This window comes from Peromyscus eremicus, chromosome 2 (assembly GCF_949786415.1).
Source record: "Peromyscus eremicus chromosome 2, PerEre_H2_v1, whole genome shotgun sequence".
NCBI classification, from domain to species: domain Eukaryota; kingdom Metazoa; phylum Chordata; class Mammalia; order Rodentia; family Cricetidae; genus Peromyscus; species Peromyscus eremicus.
Window position 1 is genome coordinate 5,333,747 of NC_081417.1, and position 17,814 is coordinate 5,351,560.

Below are 17,814 nucleotides of genomic sequence, written 5' to 3' on the forward strand. Positions count from 1 at the left end.
AAGTATCTCCTTTAGGTTAAGAATTTTATGTATGATTTTATTGAAGATATTTTTGGGCCTTTGGCCTGGGTTTCTTCTCCTTTGTCTATTCCTATTATTCTTAGGTTTGGGCTTTCCATAATGTCTCAATTAGATGTTTTGTGCCAGGATTTTTTAGATTTAACATTTTCTTTGTCTGGTGTATCTATTTCTTGTATTGTATCTTCAATGCCTGAGATTCTGTCTTCCATCTCTTGTATTCTGTTGGTGAAGCTTGCCTCTGTAGTTGCTGTTGGAATTCCTAAATTTTTCATATCCAGAATTCCCTCAATTTGTGATTTCTTTATTGCTTCTATTTCCATTTTTAAGTCTTGAATAGTTTTAATGTTTGATTCAACTGTTTGTATTTTCTTGGCTTTCTTGAGGAATTCATTAATTTCCTCTTTAAGGACCTTTATCAACTTCATATAGGTGCTTTTAAGGTCTTTTTCTTGTGCCTCAGCTATGTTGGAACAATCAGGGCCTACTGTGGTAGGACAGCTGGGCTCTAGTGGAGACACATTGTCCTGTCTTTCATTGTGTCTAGGCATCTGAGTTTGGGGTGATTATAGGTCCAGATGCTAATTTCTAGGTTTGTCTTTGTTGGGTGGGTGTTTTGTTTCTTGCTTTCTGTTTTCTCTGTGGATTTTCATAGCACCTCTTATAAAAGAAAGCATTTAGGGGCTGGAGAGATGGCTCAGAGGTTAAGAGCACTGGCTGTTCTTCCAGAGGTCCTGAGTTCAATTCCCAGCAACCACGTGGTGGCTCACAACCATCTGTAATGAGATCTGATGCCCTCTTCTGGCATGTAGGCATACACGACAGCAGAACACTGTATGCATAATAAATAAATAAATCTTAAAAAAATAAAGAAAAGAAAGCATTTAATTGGGGTTTGCTCCTATTCAGGGTTTAGTCCATTATCATCAATAGTGGGAAGCATGGTGGCAAAGAAGCAGACATGGTGCTGGAGAGGTAGCTGAGAGTTCTACATCTGGATCTGCAGAGAGCAGGGAGAGAGTGAGAGAGCCACTGAGCCTGGCTTGGGCTTTTGAAACCTCAAAGCCCATCTCCTAGTGATGTGTCTTGCAACAAGGCCACACCTACTTCGACAAGACCACATGTTCTAACCTTTTCAAATAGTGCCACCCCCATGAGATTATTAGAGGCATTTTCATTCAAACACCACACAGAGTTTCCTTGTTTAGCCTTGCCTATCCTGGAACTCACTCTGTAGATCAGGCTAGCCTGGAACTCAGAGATCTGCCTGCCTCTGCCTCATTAAGTGCTGGGATTAAAAGCCTGTGCCACCATGCCTGGCTTATTTTGAATTAAGTTTTGTGCAGGGTTAGAGATATGGATCTAATTTCATTCTTTTTCACTGGATATGCACTTTGCCAGTACCATTTGTTAAACAGGCCTTTCTCCATTGTATCTCTATACCTTTGTCAAAATTTAGATGTCTATAGCTATTTAGGTTCCAAGTCCTTTATTCTGTCTCATTGATCTACATTTCTGTTTTGTGCCAGTACCATGTTTTCTTTGTCATTATAGCTTTGTAGTAAAATTTGAAGTCACTTTTTTTTTTTAATACTGCCAGTAGTGTTCTTGCTACTTAAAACTATATGGCTCTCTGGGGTCTTTTATATTTCCTTGTGAATTTTAGGATTATTTTCTTTTTTCTTTAGTTATATGAGAAGTATCATTTGCATTTGTGATAGATGTTCAAGTATCTCTGTTGGAGAATATATTAATTTGGGTACATGCCCAGAAGTGATATAGCACTGAATCTATAGATGACTTTTAGTAATATTGTCATTTTACCACATTAATTCTGCTGGTCCAGGAACATGGAGACTCTTTCCATTGTCTAGTGCCATCTTCAGTTTCTTTCTTTAATATCCTAAAGTTTTCACTGAAAAGGTTTTTCAACCTCCTTGGTTAGGCTCATTCTTACATAATTTTTCATAAATTTCATTAGTATTTTTATGTGTATGGGTGTTTTGTCTGCCTGTATGTCTGTATACCACCTGTGTGTCTGGTGCCTCTGGAACTGGAGTTATAGACACTTGTGTGTAGCAAGCTTTCTTTTGGACCACCAGCCAGCTCCCAAATCATGACATGGAGACTTATTATTAGTTATGAATGCTTGGCCTTATCTTATGCTTGTCCCACTAGCTCTTACAACTTAAATTAACCTGTTTCTCTTCATCTACATTTTGCCTTGGGGCTTTTTACCTTTCTTTCATTTTTATGTTCTACTTTGTGTTTGCCTGGCTAGCCAGCTCCAGGTGTCTCCCTCTCTTTCTCTTCTCTTTCTCTTGAGCCTACATTCCTCCTCCCACTAGTCTCTCTGCCTGCCAGCCCTGCCTATTCCTCTACTGCCTAGCTATTGGCCATTCAGCTTTTTATGAGACAAATCAGGCAGGCAAGGTAAAACAGTAACACATCTTTACATAATTAAACAAATGCAGCATAAATAAATGTAACACATCTTTACATAGTTAAGGTAATATTCCACAACAGATGTGAGCTACTACATGTCTGCCGGGCATTCAACTAGGGTCCTCTGGAAGAGCAGCTGAGTGCTCTTAACCAATGAGCTATTTTTCTCTCTAGCCACTGTTCTCCCTGCCCCCCCCAGATAATTTCTTTGAAGATTGTTTGTTTGTTTTTTCCTTTTTTCTTTTTAATGAGACAAGGTTTCTCTGTGTGGCTTTGGAGCCTGTCCTGGATCTCATTCTGTAGACCAGGCTGGCCTCGAACTCACAGAGATCTGCCCGGCTCTGCCTCCTGGATGCTGGGATTAAAGGCGTGCACCACCACCACCCAGCTTCTTTGAAGTGATTGTACAACTGGGATATTTTTGTTAATTTCTTTTCAGAAAATTCATCATTGATATATATAGATAGATATAGATATCTATCTATCTATCTATCTATCTATCTATCTATACACACACACACACACACACACACACACACACACACACATATATAAGCTACAATTTTTGCATCTTGTTTTTGTATCCTATAAATTTAATGAAAGTATTTAGCAGGTCCAAAAGTTTTCTGGTGGAATCATGAGTATTTAAGTATAGAATGAGGTCATCTTCAAATAGAGGAACTTGACTTCTTCCTTCCTATTTGTATCTCTTTTATATCTTTCTCTTATCTTATTCCTCTAGCTAAGACTTCAAACATTATGTTGAATGAAAGTGGAAAGAATACACACCTTTATATAATTCCAGATATTAGAGGAAATGCTGTCAGTATTTTCCCATTTAGTATAATGTTGGTTATATAATTTGTCTCATACATCTCTCCATAAATAAACAAATATATATATATATATATGGGATATATATATATCATACATATATACATCATTATGTTGAGGTATGTTCAATCTGTTACTAATTTCTTTAGGACTTTTATCATGAAAGTATGTTTTTTGTTGACACAAACTAGGTTTATCTGGGAAGAGGGACGAAACATCAATCAAGAAAGGAACAATTACTTCTCTGTAATGGAACACAGGTAAAGCCATGAGACACATGGAGATACATAGATTAATAGAAATGGGTTAATTTAAGATAAAAGAGCTAGTTAGCAGTAAGCCTGAGCCATAGACCAAATGGTTTGTAATTAATACTAAGCCTCTGACTGGTTATTCGTGTACTGGTGGGTGGGAGAGATTTATCCATCTACATGTCTCATCATAACCCCTCTGTACTATTATATTTCTTTATTATATATGTATTATATAATAGTATATATAAATATACTTCAAAAAATTAAAGCAAAAACCTCTGTAAGTGTAAAAAGTGACCTTTAACTTGAGACTATGACTTGGTGTTTTCTCTTTTTGTTGTTGTTGAAATAAATATATTATTACTACAAGTCCTCTTTAACTATTTAAACAGAATTTAGAGTAATGCCTAAAGCATATTCATGTATAATAGATAACAATTGAGTGATTATAGAAATTTGTCATCATCATAGAGCTAGGACTGGTGATTTACTACACCCTTATGACACTCTTTTTTTTTTTTTTTTTTAAGATTTATTTATTTATTATGTATACAGCATGTATGACTGCAGGCCAGAAGAGGGCACCAGTTCTCATTACAGATGGTTGTGAGCCACCATGTGGTTGCTGGGAATTGAACTCAGGACCTCTGGAAGAGCAGTCAGTGCTCTTAACCTCTGAGCCATCTCTCCAGCCCCCCTTATGACACTCTTAATGACATAGATCAAACTCTTCAACTCATTCTCACAGTTTTATATACTTAGCATATTGAATTTGAAGTAAACATAGCCTACAATTACAGACCAATATTTCCACTATTACTGACTGATGAATATTAGTTACATTATATAACCCACACAACAAAGAAAATATGTTCTCATAAGAAATGCAACAACTTATTTTGTATTTTCTGAATCTCATTTACTCCATACAAATTCTTCCCAAAATAGAGAAGCCATTATTGGTATTAACACTCAACTGGAAGTTCATCATTTAATACAATGTATATATTTCTGTAAATTAAGGTACAGTTTATAACTATATTTTGCAATTTTCTTCCCAAAAGTATTACTAAAAAAGATGATGGAAAATAATTAAAAACAACTATGGACTAGAACTATTATAGTTCTGTTTTTGTTGTTGTTGTTCTTATAAATTGAGTCTGGACCTGATCTTTTTACCATTTTGTAGAACTAGTTTTGGTACTGGGTAGGCAAGGAATTAAGATATGAGGAAATGGAGGAAAACTGTGGTTGAATCTTTGCATCTCTGTTTCATACTTTCAGAATGCCCTCTGTGGGTAAATATTCTTGAAGCTGCCATTATGTTCAAGTATTACCAGAAATTAAAGCACCAGGGCATGTTCCCACTTATGTACACTAAGGAAGGGTCTGCATCCTCAAATGTGATCAACCCACTTGCACTGTGATTTTGAATTCCCCCCAACTCCATGGGCTTTCTTAGAGAATCATTGGAAGAAATATCCTTAAACGGAGATCCCATCCACCATGGAAGGTCATAAAAATTGTTCCCTTTTAAATATCATTCACTTAATAACTATTCATAAGAATCTTAAAACCCAGCCGGGCGGTGGTGGCTTTAATCCCAGCATTCGGGAAGAGACAGGCAGATTTCTGTGAGTTTGAGGCCACGCCTCTACAGAGTGAGTTCCAGGAAAGGCACCAAAACTACACAGAGAAACCCTGTCTCGAAAAACCAAAATAAATAAATAAATAAATAAATAAATAAATAAATAAAAGAATCTTAAAACTCCACAAGGCAGAATTCAAGAGACTGCTCCCTACTTTTGGGCAGCCTACTCCAATCACTGGACTATTTGCTTATCTTTTTCAAATAAACTGTTCAAGTTATCTGTTACTTGACTGATTTTTTTTCTTTCCTTCAAAAAGACAAAAACTCAGGGACCCCATAATGTAGTGGTTCTTAACCTTCTTAATACTGCAACCCTTTAGTACAGTTCCTTGTAGGTGGAGTTTTTGTCAGGGCCACCAGCCAGCTTACAAATAATCACACTGAGACTGATTAATTATAAATGCTTTGTCATTAGCTTAGGCTTGTTATTAACTAGCTCTTACAATTTAAATTAACCCATATTTCTTACCTACATTCTACTATGTGGCTCAGTACCTTTTCTCAGTATGGCATGCTCATCTTGATTCTCTCTGGCAACTCTGGTGACCCCGCCCTCCACAGTGCCCTTTCCATTTGGCCCTCCCACCTAAGTTCTTCCTGCCTACCTACTGACCAGTTGGTTCTTTATTAAACCAATGAGAGTGATACATACTCACAGTGTACAAAAGGATTGTTCTACAGCAGTTCCTCATGAACTGCCCCAAAGATAGAATTATTTTCATTGCTATTTCATAACTGTAATTTTGCGTATCTGGTATGCGACCCTTATGAAAGCGTCATTTGACTTCCCAAAGAGGTTGAGAACCACTGCAACAGTTTTGCTAATTAGTTTACAAGACTACAAGAGCCTATCTTATAAAAACAAACTTAAAATGAGTTGATTTTGGATTCTTCTGGATTTCAAACAACCTAGGAGCGATATTTAGATTGATTTCCTCTACTACATTTCTGTTGGTTTGGCCAGTGCCTTGCTCATAAAAATATTTTTTAAAGGCATGAATGTAACTTGTTTATGTAGCTGTTTTACAGTTGATTTGGAGTCTGGAAAGTTGGTTCAGCAGTGTAGTACTTACTATTTTTTCAGAGGACCTGCATTTGGTTTCAGGCAGCTCAAGCTGGCAACCACCTATAACTCCAACTCTAGAAGGAAGCCCTCTTCTGGCCTCTGCCAGTTCTTAAAAATACACATACACATGAAAACAAAACAACAACAACAACAAAAAATCAAAACAAGTTACCTTTACAGTAACTTCAAAAAGGTTTAGTTAGATTTAGAAACAACTGCTCATTACACATTGCCTCACCTTAACTATGTAATTGTTAGTAAGGGCTAGCAGGAGCAACTCTCTTGCAAGACAGTGAAATGGCAAAAGAATATCAAAAGGTACACGTTCTTTTCTATATTACTTGTATTAAGTATTTAAAATCATTTAGTTTTGGAGTCAAATATATGTTTGGCAGTATAAGTTCATTAGCTTTGAATCCTGGCTGTGCTGCTTGTTGTGAGAGCTGGGTCAGGGATTGGCTTAGTCAAATCTTCCTTACCTCTAGGGTGGCTGTTTATACACATCACAGAAGGCTAACTTAACGCGGTTTCTGGCACACAGCAGGTGCTGAGTATGGCCCCCACCATTAACTGTAAGACAAGTTAGCAATTCAGTGATAGTCGGAGCAGGAAGATGAGCCAGGCATTGTAATAGATTACCAAAGCCCCAAAGCTAGAAACTGCTCACATTATTTTGGATTACTCTTCGCTTCATGAGACACCACTTTCAAAACCCAACGAAGAAGCCGAATTTTAACTCAAAAGATCCTCTAACGTTTCAGGGTGGAAGCGAACATTTTTCAGAACGTGGTACCAAAGCCTAAAAACAAAGCACGATCTCACAAAAATCGATGCCATTCCAAAAACTATACTAGCTCAGTTTCCCACTGAACTTGGAAACCGGAAGCGAGGGTCCGTATTCCGCAGTCGCCGGCGTGCTGTAGCGCGACAGGGGCGGGGCGAGGCCGTAAAGCAACGCCGAGCCCGCCCTGCCTCCCAGGGCGCCCTTGGAGAGAGCGTGGGTCATGGCTGGCGTGGCGCGGGGCAGCGGGGCCAGCCTGGACCTGCTCCGGTCCCTGCCGCGAGTGAGCCTGGCCAACCTGAAGCCCAACCCTGACTCCTGGAAACGGGTAAACGGATGGCAGCGGTGCGGGAGTGCTGGGGCCGCGTCCCGGGGTGGAGGGCGCGTGTGGGCTCCGCTGGCCCCGGCCCCCTCCCGCGTGCGCCCCGTAGGATGCCAAGTATGCAGAGGGGACGCTCTGGAGAACTGCAATGATTCATCCAAATTACCTCTCAACGGGAGGCCTTTAGCAGAGTGCCTGTCATCATTATAAAGATTCTAATTGACTTTTTACTTCAGCTGTCTTACGTGCAGCCCACGGCACAACTAGAAAAGCTGTTTTCTGTCACCTCTTACTGTAACTCAGTTTATTGTTTTTAGGAGGTGATAAAGTAAAGGGAAGATATTGCTACGGAGTTAGAAAACACCGAAAGACCACCCGACTCTATCGAGTTGTAATAAGCCAGTTTTTAATTTAAGCTGCAGCTGTCCTCGGTTCCCGTGGTCGGATTTGGGACTGAGGCACAGCTTAAAGGGCGGGCTTTTAAAGGCAGGTCACGGTTACTTCATTTATGTGGAACTTACAGCTGCCTGAGAACTGCCTCACTCTCTGCCACGTAGGGAGTTTGCAGAAACCAAAGCAAGCGGTTAATCAGTTTTACAACAGCTTTACAATTCTGGGGAGGGGGACAAGGACTCAGGGTTACCAGGAGCTTGTCTTTTAGGAATTGGGAATGGGTTCGTAGCACAAAATGGATTTTTCCTTAGCTTGGCATACAGTACCTTAACTAGTACTGGTTGGATGAATAAAAGGCATAGTAAAGGAATGTGCTATGAGGTGAACACAATCCTGAAACTCACTTTTCCTTGTAGGAAAGACGTCCAAGAGATCGGAGAAGAGGCAGGAAATGTGGCAGAGGCCATAAAGGAGAAAGACAGAGAGGAACTCGGCCCCGGCTGGGCTTTGAGGGAGGGCAGACTCCATTTTATATCCGAATCCCCAAATACGGATTTAATGAAGGACATAGGTAAGGGTGTTTTTTCTTTTGAAGTACAAATCCCTAATTTCTAACAAGAATTGCATAAATAAATAATTTGGTAGAAACCTTATATTTACTTAGAAGCAAACTTGTGATACTGTTCCTCTGAATAATTTCAGGTAAGGAAACTTAACCTAGATTTTGTGTGTGTGTGTGTGTGTGTGTGTGTGTGTGTGTGTGTGCGCGTGTGCGTGCGTGTGTGTGTGTGTGTGTGTGTGTGTGTGTATATGTGTATGTATATATGTATATATATATATAATGTTTATGGTATATTGTAGCTACCATTATTCTATAATCTGTTACTTTGGGTTAAACTTTTGTGAGTTTACTTGTTTGCGTGAATGAAGTAAATGTTTAAAAGAGGTAAATTGTTTTTAGTGGAACAAAGGAAGCACTAGTGTTTTATGTGTTTGTATTGTACTCATAAGTTTATTTTAAACCATCAGAAATGATGAAGGAAAACACAAAACAAAGCTTGTTGATTTGAAGAGGTTACAGGAAGATTACTTGGTGTTTTCTAACTATTATGTTCCTGTTTTACAGTTTCAGACATCAGTATCAGCCTTTGAGTCTCAGGAGACTGCAGTATCTCATTGACTTAGGTCGAATTGATCCAACTCAACCTATTGACTTAACCCAGCTTGTCAATGGGAGAGGTGTGACCATCCAACCACTTAAAAGGGATTATGGGGTCCAGCTGGTTGAAGAGGTAACTCTGAATTTGTTTTGTTTGCTTGTTTGTTTTGTTTGGTGTATACACACTTTGCCATAATAGTCTTTCCTTATCTGTGAGGGACACATACCATGTGGATGCTTCACTGTGGTCATTACCAAACTGTATAAACTGTTTTCTTCTTTTTATATAGACATCTGATAAAGGTTAATTCATAAGTTAGGTATAGTGGGAGGTTAATAATAATTTGCTACAGTTGTTAGTAACCTTAACTTAGGACTCTTTATTAAACGGAGAACTTCCATCTCTCTGCTTCAGTACACTATAGTTCCTCTTTGTCATATCAGAATTGTCACCTTCACTGTTCTTGTACGTTGAGGCCATAATTTAGTGAGATAAGAGAGAAATATACAGTATTGAAATACTATGGCAGGGTGATGGGTGGGTAGCAGATAGAGTGTAAAAATGATATAGAAAGGTGTAATTCTGTCAGGAAGGGATGGGGTTGAGCAGCACAAGACCTCCTCATGCTCCACAGCACAGTTTACACTCTAAAGTGTCCTGGAGATGCACTGTCCAGCTTGCACAGGGTCTTGGTTTGATTCCCAGCTCTGCAGAGCCAATAACTGAAGCCATGGAAGGTGAAACTGAGACTGCTCAATCAACCCCTTCTTGGGGGCTGGAGAGATAGATCAGTAGTAAAGAACATTGGCCAATCATCCACAGGACCTGGGTTCAAGTCCCATCATCCATATGGTCGCTCACAACCATCTGTAACTTCAGTCCCAGGAGATCGACCAGCGTTAATGGCCTGGATGGGGAACTGCATGCACATGGTACACAGACAGTCATGCAGACAAAACACACATACACATATAATAAATACAAACATAAAAAATGTAGTTTATGCTAGCTGTGGTTACAGAAAGCTGATGTACATTCAAGCCACAGCTTGTCTTCTGCTTCTGTGGATCTGTACATCTCTCTCCCTCATTGAAAAAAAAATTCCTTAAAATTTTTTTTAGATTGTTTTGTTTTTGCTTTTCAAGGCAGGGTTTCTCTGTGTAGCTCTGGCTATCCTGGAACTCACTCTGTAGACCAAGCTGGCCTCAAACTCACAGAGATCATCAGGATCTGCCTCCCAAGTGCTGGGATTTTTAAAGGTGTGCGCTACCACTGCCTGGCTAGATTTCTTTATTTTATATGTATGTGTGTTTTGCCTGTATGCATGTGTACCATAAGTATCCCTGGTGTCCCCAGAGTTCAGAAGAGGATGTTAGGTCCACTGGAACTGGACTTATAGATAGTTGTGAGCCACCATGTGGGTACTAGAAACCAAACCCCCAACCCTGGAAGAGCAGCAAGTGCTCTTGACCTCTAAGCCCTCTTTCCAGCTCCCGGAAACTTCTTTCTGGAATTATTTTTGTTGTTTGAAGCAGGATAGCTCTGGCAGGCTGTCCTTGAACTCACTGTGTAGACCAGGTTGGCCCCTGCCTTTGTCTCTTCAGTGCTGAGATGACAAGCATGTGCCACTACATCTGTTCACCTACCCCACACTTTTTAAAAAATAGTTTGCATTGCAAGGTGACAAGAGCCTGCCAGTAACTCAAGTGCAGCTTGCAGCCCTGTTCCCACTCTCAGAAGCACACTCTGTGTCTGCCTCTTGCTGCCCAAAGCGTTTTTTCTTTTTACTGTTTTTATATGTGTGAGTGTTTTGACTTCATGTATGTACCATATGTGCTCCTGGTGCCAGCTGAAGCTTTGGATCCCCTCGGACTGGAGTTACAGACACTATGAGCCACCACATGGGTTCTTGTAATAAAATCCTGGCTTTCTGGAACAGCAGCTAGCTCCCTTAACTGCTTAGCCATCTCTCTAGCCTCCCAACTAATTTTTCATGTGCCACCACTGCCTGGCCTCAAAGTAGTAATTGAAAAAAAAAGGGGTTATCTTAGGGAAATGTGCTTCCATTTCATCTTTCTCACTATCACCTAAGCCTTGTAAAGGTAGGTGCTTTATTATAGTTTCAATATTGACAATCTTAGCTCCGAAAGTTACTTAATATTTATGGAAAAAAGGAATGAATTTAATCCCATTTCAACTTCAGTGGAAATTTCTGTTATACTGATTGACCAACAATTCATAAATAGATCAACTACATAGCCAAATAGTAACTTAGTGTCCACTAGAGGGAAGCATATGCCCATGGAAGAACCTTTTCAAGTCCTTTGAGACTGTGAACCTAAAGATAAGCACTTTCCAGGTCTCATTCATTGTCTGATGTGGTATATCACGCCTATGATCCCAGCACTTGAAAGGCTGAGGCTGGAAGATTGCTGTAAGTTTGAGACTACCTTGAGCTACAAAGTGAATTCTAGGTGAGCCTTGGCTGCATTATAAAACCTTGTCTTAAAGAAAAACAAAACAAAGCAAACCCTAATAAAACCGGTTAAGTTCATTTTGAAAAGCAATACCGAAGACATGATTGAACCTCAATATTCTACTATGGATGTGTAAAGAAAAAGACACGTACTTCATAGAAAATTCCATAACCTTACAGTATTTAAATTGCATGTCTCAGTATGCTTTAAGTATGTATTATGCTAGCAGACATTATACTGAAAATTCTACACTGAGCCAATGATAAGTAAATATAGTCACACAGTTGTTATAGCTTGTGCATTGTTTGCCTTTTCTGAGTTTAGATTTGCAAGTAAATAGTGGATAATAAGATGGCTGTGATTTTAAGCACAGAATTATTTAGGAATATATGTTCTCAAGGAAAATAAAAGAAACCAGATTTGTAGACCTTCCTAAAAATGCAGTTTATAATACTTATAACCCTGGCACTAGCACCAGAGGAGAAGAGTGAGGTGGTGGAGCAGCAGAACCAGAGAAGTAACAAAGGAAGCTTTTTTCTTTTGTTTTTTGAGACAGGGTTTCTCTGTAACAGCTCTGGCTGTCCTGGAACTAACTGTGTAGACCAGGCTGGCCTCAGACTCCCGGAGATCACCTGCCTCTGCCTCCTGAGTGCTGGGATTAAAGGCATGTGCCACCACTGCCTGGCCTCAAAGTAGTAATTGAAAAAAAAAATCACAAATTAATATATCAAGTCCCTAGTTTTGAATTGACAGTCTGTTGATTATAAAAATGCACACCATTATCAAATATAAAAAGAAACTACATCCTATAGTTGATGGAATATTGAAATATATGAAATGTTCGTAATGTGAGTGGGAATTAGTTTAGCCATACTAAAATGGCAAAAGCAGTATGTTTTAAAGTTAGACAAATATTAGCGTATCCTGAGTGACGGGACTTTAAGAAGTTCATTGCTTCATTTTCTAGTGTTAAACATTCTGGGGGAAAATAGATGCATCCTCCATTTTAGAGAGTATAATAAAGTTGGCAATGAGTACAAAATGGATTCCCCTCCCCATTTTTTCCCTAAAGACAGCCAACCCCTTCAGTATTGTCAGATATTTTGTTTTCCAGGCTAGTCCAGACCCTTGCCTCCTCTATAACCTCCTGTTGCTTACTTAGGGATAAGGAAGACTTGTTTTTATTTTATTATTAAAATTTTAAAAATGTTTAATATGTATGTGTGTTTTATCTGTGTGTATGTCTATGTACCCCATATGTGTCTAGTGCCTGGGGAGGCCAGAAGAGGGCATCAGCATTGGATCCCCTGGAACTGAAGTTACAGATGGTTCTCAGGCACCATGTGGGTGCTGGTAATCAAACTGTGATCCTCTGGAAGAGCAACCAGCACTCTTAACTGCTGAGCTGTCTCTCCAGTCTCAGGAAGATTTGTTTTTAGTCTGTATAATGGAGCATAATGTTGTGGTTAAGAATATAGATAGGCTGGTAAAATGGCTTTGTGGGTAAAGGCCACTCAGAGCTGGAGACATGTGTTTAATCCCTGGAATCCACATAAAGGTAGAAAGAACCACAAAATTGTCCTCTGACCTCAACATGCATGTTGTATGCTGTGATTACACACACACACACACACACACACACACACACACACACACACACACACACACGAATTTTCCCAGGGGCCTGCCCTGAGAAGATTTCCTCCCAGAATCCTGGGGAAGACGCTTTGTCTGGTGTGGGGTTATCTTAGGGAAAAGAATCTATGTACACCATGCTCTTTTGTCTGTTTATTTATCTCTCTAAGACAAAATTCTATATATACAGCTTCAGGTTCTGTCCTGACATTCAGTTCCTCTCTATTATTTTTCCTGTCTTCTCATAGTCCTAAGCTCCCATGCTTTTGACCTCATCTTCGTCCTCTGTTCCTTCACCCTTCATCTTTTCTTCCTTGCTCCTTACCCTTGACTCTGAGAAACTCTGCCTTCTTTTCTTCTCTCTGGCCATGCAGCTCTATCTACCATCTACCCAAACTGCCTTGTTTTTTCTCCTTGGCTACATGACTCTGCTCCTCTGGAATTCCACTCCAGTCCTTATTACACCTGGTTATGCAAAAAGCCCTATTGTCCTGAGGGTAGCTCTGTGATGCTACTAGGCCTGAAGGCAAGGGATGGTCTGAGCTTCATTTGCACAAGAAACAAAGCTATGCATCTACAGCCTCCCTGTCTCCTAGGCCCTGCAGGGGTATTAGTTACCTAGTGGATCAGCAGTAGGTCTGAGAAGCTTAGCTGTTTGCCAATATGGCCTAGTAGTATATGGGCCCATAAGAATTTCATAGCAGAAAATAGCTGATATATATTAGTAAGCTAAATAACACCAAATATTCCTTGATAAATGGCTTCCTCTTGAAGGACTCCTTGGTCAGTCAAGGTATAGCTTATTACATACAGCTGAATCTCTATTATATATTCTTAAGAAATTACTTTGAAATATATACTTTGAAAGAATGCAGATAGTGCTGGATATGTAGCTGATTGACAGAAGGGAAGACCTTGAGGTTCCATCCTCAGCATTAGAAAAAGGAAAATTCCAACTCAAAGCCTCTGACTAGAGTCTGGGTTAGTATCCTAATTTTGTGTTTTGGATGAATTACTCAGCAGCCCATATGCCTTATTGTCCCCATCTGCATTTGGTATAGTAATAATCCTGGCTAGGATAAAATAGTGTACTACTAATGGAATATGGGGAAATGGATGCTTCTCTCAGTACCTACTAAATGCAGAAAATGGAAATAAGACAATCATTCCTACTTGCAGGGCTTGAGAATTGGTGATGCATAGTGGACCCCTAAGCGGAGGTAGTTCAGGATAGAATTGCAGGTACTTTGGAGGGGGAAGTACAGCTGAAAACAGACCTTGTGCTGATTTGCCTTCAGCTAAGCTATTTACTAACAGGCCTTGTTTTAACTTACGACAGGGTGCTGATACTTTTCAAGCAAAAGTTAATATTGAGGTACAGTTGGCTTCAGAATTAGCAATTGCTGCAATTGAAAAAAATGGCGGTGTTGTTACTACAGCCTTCTATGACCCAAGAAGTCTGGGTAAGTCTGTTTTGTGGTCAGTTTCTTTTTTATCTTACACTGCCTGTTTGCTTGACAGTTCTCTTTTGAGTGCTTCTGTCATGCTCACAGCTGCCCCTTTAGGCCTCCTTGAGTGCTGCACTCATGTACACGTAACACCACTGACCTAAATGGTACTCATAATTAAAACTAAAAGAAGTCTTAAAATAGATTTTTCAGAGGGGTGTTAGCTCATCTGAAGTGTTTAAAACCTTTCCTCCTTCCTTCTCCCTTCTCCTTTCTGTCTTCCTTTCCTTTTCAAATTATAAACTATTAAAAATGACTTGCTCAGTAGGCAAGACCCCCTCCCTGCTCTGCAAGTCTGATGTGGGTTTGATCAGGTGGAAGGAGAGAGCCAGTTCCTGAAAGTTGTCATCAGATCTCCATGTGCAGCATAGCACATAGGATAATAAAAAAATGAAAAAAATTATAAGGAGTTGTCTCCGTTTTCTTACTTAAGCCTGTTTAACAAGAAGTTCTTGGAATTCAGTTCTCATCTCAGTAAATTTGTAACTTAAGAATGTCCAACATAGTTATTATGTATAGAACCAGTCTTTACATCTCTCTTTTTAAAATTGTTTCTAGACATTCTGTGCAAGCCTGTTCCATTCTTTCTGCGGGGACAGCCCATCCCAAAGCGAATGCTCCCACCGGAAGCACTGGTGCCGTATTACACTGACGCCAGAAACCGGGGCTACCTGGCTGACCCTGCCAAGTTTCCTGAAGCAAGACTTGAACTTGCCATGAAGTATGGCTACGTGCTTCCTGATATCACGAAAGATGAACTCTTCAAAATGCTTAGTGCTCGGAAGGATCCAAGGCAGATCTTCTTTGGTCTTGCTCCTGGTTGGGTGGTGAATATGGCAGATAAGAAAATTCTAAAACCTACAGATGAGAATCTCCTTAAGTATTACAGCTCCTGAACTCTCTTCCAGTAAGCAGATGTGTTAAGAACCATACAGGAGCTGAAGCAAGGCTTCTTGTGGGTCTCCAATCCTCGGGGTTGATAGCAGCCATCAGTGTGGTCAGGTCTAATTTAAATCACAGGCAGCAAAAACTGCACAGAGGAACTGGACCTTTTTGGGTATATGTCTCAAAAATTCAAATGGGGACGGTCTTTAGAAAGATGGGTTTTAAAAAATTATTTAAAATCATCTTCCCTCTGTTTTTGTTTGTTTTGAGGCAGAGTTTCTCTGTATAGCGCTGGCTGACCTAGAATTGTAGTGTAGACTAGGCTGGCCTCAAACTCACAGAGATCCGCCTGCCTCTGTCTTCCAAGTGCTGGAATTAAAGGTGTGCACCACCACTGCCAAGCCTAATTTTAACTACTTTAAAACGTCTTTTTACTGTCCATCTTTTTATGGTCTTTTCTTACTTGTTCTGTTAGAATGAAGGGCAAGTATAGAGGATTGATTAGTAGGCTGGGAGCAGGTGCTAAGGAGCTTTGGTTCTTTTTTACATAGTAGCCCCAGGGAAGCTCTGCTACCCACTGTTAAGATAGTCCCCAACAGGGATGGAGATGTTCAGAATGTGACTGACAGCTGGTGAGTAGTGGAGCTAGAGAAAGAAAGCACAAATGAATTAATTTTCACAGCACTGGTAAGTATAGATAATGATCAAACCATTACCTTTTTTCTTGAAGAAGATAGTGTTTCAATTGATAAAAATTTATCTCAGACTTCAAGACATTTCAGTTAAATTTAGAAAACTTGTTCAATGATTATATAAGCCATATGGAAATAGGGATTTTGTTTTAGGTGGTGGTTTTTAAAAGACGGGCCTTGACCAGGATCCTGAGCCCTAGCGATTCTCTTGCTTCAGCTTTCCTAGCAGGTGGGACTACTGTGCCCAGCTTAAACTCAGTTACTGCAAAAGGTTCAGAAGTGAACAAGCTTTTCAAAGAGAAATTGTGTTCAAATCTTGTAAAAGCTTAATTTACTTTAAGTGATTATAGTTTTTGTTTGTATGAAACAGGGTCTCATGTATCCCATGCTATCCTTGAATTCCTGATTCTTTCTTCCCATGTGTTGGGATTACAGCATGAACCACCATGCCTTGTTGAGCAATTAAACACTGATCCTGAATAATTCATTATAGTTCTCCCACAGTTAAAATGATCCTTAAAATAAAACCCAAAAACTCATAAATCATGCAATGTATTTTTTATTGACTTTTATACCTTATGTTTTGCTGACCTGGGCTCTAGTTTATAAAGTGGTACACATGCCTCGAGTGTGTTTTAGTTTTCATTTAGGATTGTGTAGGGGTTTTTTTTGGTACAAACTCTAGTAAGAACCAGGAGCTAAGGAGAATCATCCTTAGACCAACTTCAGTGATTGAATTTGGAGCTTTTTTTTTTCTTTTTGAGACAGGGTTTCTCTGTGTATCCCTGGTTTCCTGGAACTCTCTTTGTAGACCAAGCTGGCCTTGAACTCAAAGATCTGCCTGTCTCTGCCTCACCAGTGCTGGGATTAGAGGCATGCACCACCACCACCTGGCTGTAATCAATTCTTAAAACATGTTTGTATTTTTCAGAGACCTGGTTAGTTTTAGCTCTGCTGGTAGGAACTCCAGATCCCACAGCGTGAGTGAAGCAGCGCTGGGCTCACAGGTGAAGTGCTAGGCTGTGTTGCAGTTGGTGTCAGCTGTGCTGGGCAGCTGCTCCTTGGTAAACTCCTTTCTGATAGTGAGGTCTAAATAGAGCCAGGCAGCAGCAAGCCAGCTTTTTCTAAGCAAAGTTAGAAGCTTCCACTTAAAACTTCGGTTTGTAGCTGTTGGCCAGACCTTGAATACAGTCCTGTTCTGAAGGGGCTAGATGGTAGTCTTGGGTAAAAAGTCTGGTTAAAAGTGATGAGTAAGCAGAGCGATGGTGGCCCACACCTTAATCCCAGCAGAGGCAGGCAGATCTTTGGGTTTGAGGCCACGCTGGTCTACAGACTGAGTTCCAGGACAGCCAGGGCTACATGGAGAAACCCTGTCTCGGGGGGAAAAAAGTGATGAATGAGAGTGTGAACACATTGAATAGCCAACAAGGAAGTTCACATCTTCCCACTGAACTTCAGCTCAGGTGAATTGACTTATATCAGACAAACGAGAAGTGGAGAAGTCTTTAATTCTACATCTGGAATGTTGAATTCAGTGCTTTACTTTTTGGGGGGTTGCGATCCTTACTAAGTCCCTTGCTGGCCTAGAACTCTGTAGACAGAACTGGCCTCAAACTGAGATCTGCCTGCCTCTGCCTCCTGAGACTGGGATTAAAGGCGTGCACCACCTCGCCTGGCAGTACATATCTGGCTT

At 40.1% G+C, this 17,814-nt stretch overlaps 1 protein-coding gene across 1 annotated transcript in view; it reads left to right on the top strand.

Moving 5' to 3' along the window:
• Nucleotides 1–16,667, top strand: part of Mrpl15 (mitochondrial ribosomal protein L15) — a 31,400-nt gene extending 14,733 nt beyond the window's left edge. The window contains exons 2-7 of the mRNA XM_059253808.1: nucleotides 3,489–3,557; nucleotides 7,030–7,377; nucleotides 8,181–8,335; nucleotides 8,891–9,056; nucleotides 14,376–14,499; nucleotides 15,103–16,667. Of these exons, the coding sequence (XP_059109791.1) occupies nucleotides 7,273–7,377; nucleotides 8,181–8,335; nucleotides 8,891–9,056; nucleotides 14,376–14,499; nucleotides 15,103–15,440 (888 nt within the window). The 5' untranslated portion in view covers nucleotides 3,489–3,557; nucleotides 7,030–7,272 and the 3' untranslated portion in view covers nucleotides 15,441–16,667. The remainder of the gene's footprint in view (nucleotides 1–3,488; nucleotides 3,558–7,029; nucleotides 7,378–8,180; nucleotides 8,336–8,890; nucleotides 9,057–14,375; nucleotides 14,500–15,102) is intronic.
• Nucleotides 16,668–17,814: the final 1,147 nt, after the last annotated feature.